The sequence below is a fragment of the Danio aesculapii genome, chromosome 16 (assembly GCF_903798145.1).
Source record: "Danio aesculapii chromosome 16, fDanAes4.1, whole genome shotgun sequence".
In the NCBI taxonomy this organism is placed as follows: Eukaryota; Metazoa; Chordata; class Actinopteri; order Cypriniformes; family Danionidae; genus Danio; species Danio aesculapii.
The window spans coordinates 28,965,159-28,973,668 of NC_079450.1; the positions used below are offsets into that span (position 1 = coordinate 28,965,159).

Here is an 8,510-nt window from a genome sequence, read left to right on the forward strand (position 1 = left end):
CCAATACCAATCACACACTGTAGACAACATGGGGGAGGGGGGCTCCCCTTCAGTTTTTAAACATTAAATACACAATTGCAAAATCTTTCAAAGAAATACTCTTTTGTAGATCATTTTGTAGCCTTTGGTTCCACAAAGGCATGCTTGATTTAGGGTTGATGTGACAGGGCTGCAGGCTCAGTGGAATTGAGGTAACACATTACATCAGGATCAGAGACGGGTGGAGCAAAAGCTGCGGCTCGTGCACCAACAGCACCTCTGGAATGCACATTTGCATTCAACCCCTTGTTGTGCCACACACTGAAGATATGCAAATTCAACCCTGTGATGCAAATCACACCCTCTGATATTTTCCCCCATTGTAGATCAAAGAAAACCAAAGGTGACAAACATTTTACAGCATTTTATTGTACAATTTTACATGTTAGTTTGTACAAATGTTTAACAAAAAAAAAGTCCTGCTCTGAAAAAAAAAAAAAAAAAAAAAAAAAAGGTGTGTGTTTTTTTTTTTTTTTTAATTTCCAAATGTTTGTAGTGGCTGGGTAAGCTCTTCTGGGGTGAAACCCCTTGAAATGGAGGTTTTTATAAAAGGAAAAGGGATTGATGGTCAGAGTTTGGTCCAAGTCCAAAGACTTAAGATTTTGTGTCAGGCTTCGGGGTGGAGTCCGGAGGTCATGCAGGCTTAGGATCGGGTGTATTTTCCCCAGATGTGCAGCATGAAGACAGATGCGATAAACAACAGACTCATCACCAAAACTGGAACTGGGCCACTGCGAGAAATAATAGATGCAATTACTGCCAGTTCTCATTATGATCGTTACATAAAAACCAGTAAGACAGAGGGACCCTAGTGGAGGAAAGAGACTAAATTCAACAACCAATTCTAAAATTTCAGGGTATAAGACCCACATTTTCCCCACACCTGACTAAAGCGTTTCAGATTATGGGTTGCATTTCTAGTTTGAGAAACCAATTCCATTCAAAACAACAGAAACTAATTATTTAGAAAAAGTTTGTGCTATAAATAATCCTTATCTGTAGTGAAAAAGTGAGAGGTATGCTTTGCTGTCGTGAAAATGTTACGAATGGTATTTTAACGCACTATTACTACAGTAGTCCTTCGTTAATCGCAGGAGTAACTTTCTAAAAATTGGCCGCAATAGGTGAAATCCGTGTAGTCAGCTTTATTTTTACAATTATCATAGATGTATAAATATATTTAAGGCTGTAAAACCCCTCACTACACTATTTATACACTTTTCTCCGACATGCATTAACATTTTCACACTTTTCTCTTGTTTAAACGCTCACATAACTTCTACCTTCCTTTAGCACAGGGGTGCCCAAACCTTTTCTTAAAAAAAAAAAAAAAAAAAAAGGCCAAAAATTATTATTTAAAAATTGCTTTACAACAATAATGCAGTGTAATTTTTAACGTTTTAATAATCAACTTACAGTAAAAACAAAAACAATCCCATTTATAACACAATAAAGCTCAATACAGTAGTTGAGCTGGGCCTGCCTTTGCCTTGATTTGCTCACCGATGTCTTGTGCCTTGTCCTCTATCTGTCGAGTGACAGCATTTACATTTTACAGTATTTACAAGTCTGATTCATATGAAATATTTCAGTTGGCTTTTTTGTAGCTACGATTAAAACAAAGAAACAAAAGGCTATAGACTAAATTCAAAATGATGATCTCAGTCAAAAGCATTCCTGTCAACCAACTCCCCATCATTCTCCCTCTCTTTTCTGATGGGATGGCAGGCCAAACCAAATGTTACCATGGGCCAACTTTGGCCCGCAGGCCCTACATTGGGCACCTGCATGTCCAGAAGTCCAAATTTTGTGCAATGGTAAACATCTTCCTCTGCCTTTTGGGTACTACCATAAATGCCTTTGATGGTGCAGAAGGTTTCATCGATATTATGGGGTTTGTTGTGGAGAAAACTTGCAAACATACAGTACAGCACTTGAGTCACACTGCTAGCGATCAAAGATTTATGTAAATTTGGCAAGCTGAAAGCATTCTGTACTGTACAGGAGACACAGCATGGAGGAGATTGATTGACAATGATCTACACCCAATCAGGACAAAGAATGCAATGCACTGTAAAAAAGCACATCCAATTGCACAGAAAAAAACTATTCTGCAAAACTGCAAGACCGTGAAAGGTGAACAGAGTTATGGCAAGAGACCACTGCACAATAAAAAATTCCTTCAGGGTTGAACGCATCAAGTTAACTTGATAATTTTTACAAATTTACGTGGACTTGAATAATCTCACCCACCCCCTTAAGTAACATTACTTAATGTTAGGAATTCGAACAAGCTGCAATAGTCATTTAAGTGTATCACAAGCATATCTGTAAACACAGCTCTGTTGTTTAGTTCTTTTAGATCAGGGGTGTCCAATCTAGGTTCTGGAGGGCTGATGTCCTGCATAATTTAGCTCCAACTTCCTTCAACACACCTCCTTGAAAGTTTCCAGTACACCTATGAAGAGCTTGATTTAGCTGGTTCAGATGAATTTAATTGGGGTTAGAACTAAAATATGCAGGACACTGGCCCTCCAGGACACCCCTGCTTTAGATTATTTTGTCCCTCTTTGTATTCCCAACAGTACAGCTATATCAATCAGTAACATGGTGGCAGATATTTGTTTTTTTTCATGGTCTGCTAAAATGTGTTTTTTCAAAGATGTTGCCTTTAATATTCCATTGATAAAATACGAGGAATAAAGCCACTTCATTGTTCTGCCCTATAGTTCAAGGACTGTATACAATTTAACTGAAGCTGCTTCCATGATTCACGCATGGCGTCATGGGACATAAAATGTATAAGTGGGATTTAAATAAAAAGTTCTGCAATAACTTCCTCCTCCCAGTGGGCCAATCAGGACTGCTCGCCTTGATCATGTGACAAAACGAGGTAATTAGGATTCTAAATGGGCGAGTAGGACAGTGTTAACGAGCTAGGTGGAAAATGTGGGGCTTTATTAAAGCAGGAACTGACCATCCCTTGAGTCGCTAGGCAGCTGTGTAACCATGCCGACTGAAGGCCCACCCCTCAGGCTTTAATTGATGTGACCTTTTCCAGCGGAACTTTAATTAAGCTCAAAACACACAGACAGACAGACACACACACACACACCAAACCTAAAGAGTGAAAAATACTTCACACACATTACTCCACACAGACTCACTTACTGGAGGAGACTCTTGACTGTAAATTCAGGCACTGTAGACGTGCTCAATAACATTCTCACACGCAGAGCTAATTCATATATCGAATTAAATAGATGTTTACAATCTAAAACAGTGCTTTAAAACACAAAAAAACTCTTCTGCAGATGGCTTGAAAATACAGGCGCACACGCACACTGCTGTAGGAGGGGAAATGGCAGGGGAGACATCAAATAAAGACGGAGGTTGAGCCCATGAGGCCAATTTCCTGTCGTTAAAATTTCATGTTTATCCTTATAAATGCTAAACCTCTCAGAAGCCTCCGCCCCTCCCTTTCGTGTCACTTCCTGTTGAGCTGAGGGGATGAATTAAAAATGAGCGTCTGTGTTGGTTCTTTGTGCATCAAGTATTTCAGCTTTTTATTATTTTGTTCTTAACTTAAGCCATAAAAAGCTATAAAAATATGTTTAGCATGTTTTCTTAGCTGGGGGATTTTTTTTCTCCTTACACACACAGGCTTTTTGTTGAAATAAATCATTATGACCAGCAATAATAATGTCAAAGAAATAAGGTATACACGCATAAAATATCACAATATGATTTACTATAAAAAATAAGCACGGAATAAAATCTGAAAACAAATGTGTCTTTGTAATATCACTAATTTAATCAAATCTTTTTATTGTACCCGAGTTTGACATTATTTTCAAAAATGTGCTACTTAAACTAGCATTGTCACGAAACTGGAATTCAGTACTGAAATTTTAGAAATGTCCATTTCTTGATAACATTAAAGCGCTGTTGAGTACGTTCTTAAACAGCGCTAATTTGCCATTGTGTTCACGTGCTCAACAGAAATGACTGTGATTGGCCGTAAAGGTCATCAGTTCACCGAACTCACAGTACCGGTAAACTCGCTGTTTACTGAGTGTAACCACAGATACAGGGACACTGAAGCATTTTAAAGCTCGAAGATCAGCTGGTCTATTTAGAAGCTGACATACGTGCAAACTGCTAATGAATTGATTGATCTTCACGGCTTTCAAATTCTCAGTCATTTCTGTTGATCATGTGAACACAATGGCAAATCGGCACTGTTTAAGAGCGCACTTAAATGTTAGTGGGAATGGATGTTTTTAAAATTTCACTGCCAATACAACACAAACTAAATTAATGAATGTAATTAATTTGTTAAAGTTAATGTATGCATACATGTATAAACAAAAACAGATTTATTAAACAGATAGATTTATTAAAATAATATTTTAGTCACAAAATATATTGGAAATTGAAGGATAATATAATTTAAGCAAATTATTGCAAAAAAAAAAAGTCACTTTTTTTTTTTTTGCTTCTCTTGATTTTTCCTCTTTTTAAATTAGTATTTAATATTTTTCTGTAACATAAATTTGGGTTGTACTAGTTTTTGGACTGTTATCGGAAGTTATTTGTTAAATAAGCTCTAGATTTGGCTTCAGTACTGACTAATCTAATGTATATGCACAATTATAATATTGTCCAGATTCCTATTAAAATACCACATGTGGTCACGTGACCCTGCTCTGTTAAGGCTGATAGTTGCTGCTGATTCTGCGTGAGGTGCACACATATGGTCCCACGGCACCTTTCAAAAATGCAACTACACGAGGCGTAGCTCAAGCTCTGATTGGTTGGTTTGGTATCGTACAGATGCGTGGGCGGCGCAGAGAGCCACAAGACGGCAGCGAGCCCGTTGAAGCGAGTGTTTACAAGTGTCGAGCCCTGTAAAGCTCCAGATGGAAACTTTTGTTTTGGGTTTACCTTATGGTTTAAGTTGTTACATGTCTACCGCTTCTCGTCTCTAAATGAGCAAGTTTTAGCTTCTTGTAGAAGCTTCGTCTTCCCCACAAAGAAACTTGTCACAGAGGAACATAAAAGCCCGCTGCCAGCTAGCTTAAGTGTTATTGCAGAGCAACACAAACAGCACGCAGAGGTTTAAATGCACAGCTATGCGCAAGGCAAGGATGATTACTCGACGCAGAAGGCTTTAGAGACTTTAAAGGCTGTTTAATATACTTTTGCAGCCACATCTGATCTCTGGTCAAATAAGATGATATACCCATTCTTGAGCCTTACTTTGCTCTACATTGACAATGATTGCAAGCTGCACCAGAGATGCCTTGAGATTACACCAAAATATTTACATTAAAATAAATATTTTTTTTAATGAATCACTTTTAAAAATATTCTATAAAACTAGACATTTAAAAACTATAAAAACACTAATTTAAATGATAAATATTTACTACGTAATGCCAAAATAACGTTTATAAGATAATTTAATAGGCAAACTTCTGCTTATTAAATGATATCTTTCAAAAATAATATTAAGTAGGCTTTTTTTATTTTGCCAAATATGAATGTGATTTAAATTTCTGTAATGGGTGACTCACTGTAATGGGTGAAAATAACCCCACAAAAGTTACAAATTATAAATAAATCTACAATTGTGTTTTTTCTGTTTAATAAAATATTAACACTGACATTGTGGACATCAGGTGTGCTTAATGTTTGCAGAAACACTGATTCTTTTTGTAGTCTTTCATTAACAGAAATAAGAATGATTTACATTTTGATGTTTAACTGTTGTAAATAAATGTAATGCATAGTTAATATATGAACAAACAAACCAAAAAAAAAAAAAAAAAATCTTACAGACCTCAAACATATGAACAGCTGTTTAGTATGTTAACAATATATATATATATATATATATATATATATATTCCAGATTTTGGTCAGTCTTGGAACAGAAAGAGTTGTGAGTCCCTCCACTGCTGTAATACTCACACTTTAAGCCCTGGTGAGTCTTCAGTGTAAAAGCGCCATATTCCTCCTGTGCCTGCAGAAGCTGTGGATCTGCCTCCGCTGCGCGCTCCGCTGCTTGTGGCTTTCCTGATAGAAGCAACAGACAACTTTAACCATATAGAGGTGTCACATTTAATCAAATCAAACCGAATTGAATGTGAAAAGGCTGATTAGAGCCCGACTGTCAGTTTTGCTAACAACTGGATACAACCTAATCATTGTGACTAAATAAACAACATCTTAGGGTCTACTGATCAAACAAACCACAGGAACACAAGAATGTGATTCTGATATACTTCTGAGGTTTTCTGATACATGTTCTTCTGAGTTTAGACGTCAATAGAAAGAACAACGGTGAGTTCTTTTTTCAGCTTATTCTGCAATGCAGAGCTCTTTTCTATGATTAGGGATTAGTCAATTCCTCCATTTTCAAGTCCACAGAATAACAAAAACACAAACAGTCAAACGACTTGCTCTACCGACAAGTTTATGGCTACAGATAAAGTAATATAATAAGAAAATACCAGTTCACTACATCAATCAGCATGAGCCATTTTGTTGGGGAGCCATGAGCCGGTTTGTTTTGTTATTTGTTAGTTTTTTTACAGCTAAAAATTGCAAGTGAATGAAACCGAAAGCCTAAAACTAATAAGGATGTAATGGCTATGACTGCTTTCAAGTGAAAGAATAAGTTCAACTGTCAAAATTGAAGGGTCAACCTGGAAGCTACACTCACACCATTTTAAATGTTTATTACTGTTACCCTGCTTGCTCTAAATTAATCTACTGCATCAAATATAAATAAACATGTAACTTGTTTAGAGTTGATCACTTTGATGACATGCTTTCTTAACTGCTGTGTTCTCACCACTGTAATTTTAGTTGTTTTTTGTTTGTTATGAAATAGAACCTGCAATGTAAAAATGCATCCAGCTGTTATAGCTGCAGCATAGGGATTGTCATTTACAGTTTACCCCTGGTGAAGCATTTTGAACTTCTGTTATGAAGAAAAGGAACAATTCACAGCATTTCATGGCCTTTAAAGTTCCAACAAAACTGTTCTTGCAGGATTTTTACCTTTGCCTGGCTGAGGTACCAGCGGTGCGGGGAGCCACCGTCTTACTGGGGGAACGGCTGGAGGCACCAACATTTGTTGCACTAGCTGCGGGTCCAGGCTGAAAATAAGACAAAAAAAAAGAACTTGCTAAACCACACAGTGAAAGAAAGATTCATTATGTGTCAATTGTAAGTCATACCCTACTAGAAAACTTAATGCTACAGAAGATACTATAAAGGAGCTAATAATTTCATCTAAAGTCATACCTTACTAAGTGTCTCTCTCCATCTTTCTATCTCAGACAGACATCCTATGGGACTACAAAACGTCTTCATAAACTGCTCTTGAAAATGTTATAGAACATTGGATGTTAAAACCTAGACTATAGTGACAATTTAGTATATACAATTGATAGTAAGCGAGTATTCATGCTGAAACGGGAGTCAGATTTAGACTTCAGAGCTGGTGTGAAGGACCAAAAGAGCCACGTCTGCCAAACAAACTCAGTGATTGCAGCTGTTGTTCAAACGAACCCGAAAAAGTACACATAAATCGTGTGACACGAGACTAAATATTATATTACTCAAAACCCAATTTGTCGATGCTTGAAACTCATATCTGAAGAACTGCTAAGTAAACATAACTAATGTTAGACTCACAACTGCAATAACGGTACGTGGTACAGAGCACTACTGGCTGGGACTGCCAACAATTCAGATATACGTAATAAAACGAATCGTACGCTAAATATGAAGCCTCATAAGATGAATGGATGAATTCAGCAAACTTACCATTGTGTGTAAATGTCTATGTCTCTGGAGACTGCGGGGGAAAAATAAATTCTAGATGGACTGACTCTGACTAAACTGCAGCAGACGCAGACCACTAGAAAAGAAAGCCTGGTGATGACGGTCTCGCTGAGAAGGCCACGACAGCTTAAAGAAAGGGACCATCATAGGCGCCAGTAGCGTGCCTGAGCTAAACCGTGAACCTGAGCTTTACCTTTATACGCATTTAAGATATGTTTTTGATTTTATAATTTGATACAAGACCCCGAAAAATCTAATACAATTTAACAAAACAATCCGATGCTGCTTGGCTTCAGAGTTTATTTTGTGAAAAACCTGAGGCGGTGATAATGGAGTGCAGTGACGTGTCAAATGGCTATGGGTGATGTGTACCGATTTGGGCAGACATTTTGGCTCAATCAGGAAACCAGTTTCCTTAAATCGCCAACTTTTGTGCCATTTTTTGTTAGTCATTCATACAGACAGACGAGTTTGTGTCAGTGAACGTGAAAGGTAAGCGTTTTCTCGGTACGAATTTTATAAGGTCCGTTAGCTGATATGGTGGCTTATACTAGGTCTGTGTAACGTTAAACAAAACATGAAGTGATGTTACATTGTATTTAATAAGTAGC

General features: G+C 37.3%; 1 protein-coding gene across 1 annotated transcript; it reads right to left on the reverse strand.

The window, feature by feature from the left end:
• Positions 1-388: 388 nt before the first annotated feature.
• On the reverse strand, positions 389-7,925 carry LOC130243949 (protein transport protein Sec61 subunit beta-like). The gene is made up of 4 exons (XM_056476263.1): positions 7,882-7,925; positions 7,111-7,208; positions 6,016-6,120; positions 389-770 (listed from the first exon to the last, which is right to left on the reverse strand). The coding sequence occupies exons 1-4, from the start codon at positions 7,882-7,884 to the stop codon at positions 683-685; spliced, it is 294 nt and encodes a 97-aa protein (XP_056332238.1). The 5' UTR covers positions 7,885-7,925; the 3' UTR covers positions 389-682.
• Between the last annotated feature and the right edge of the window lie 585 nt (positions 7,926-8,510).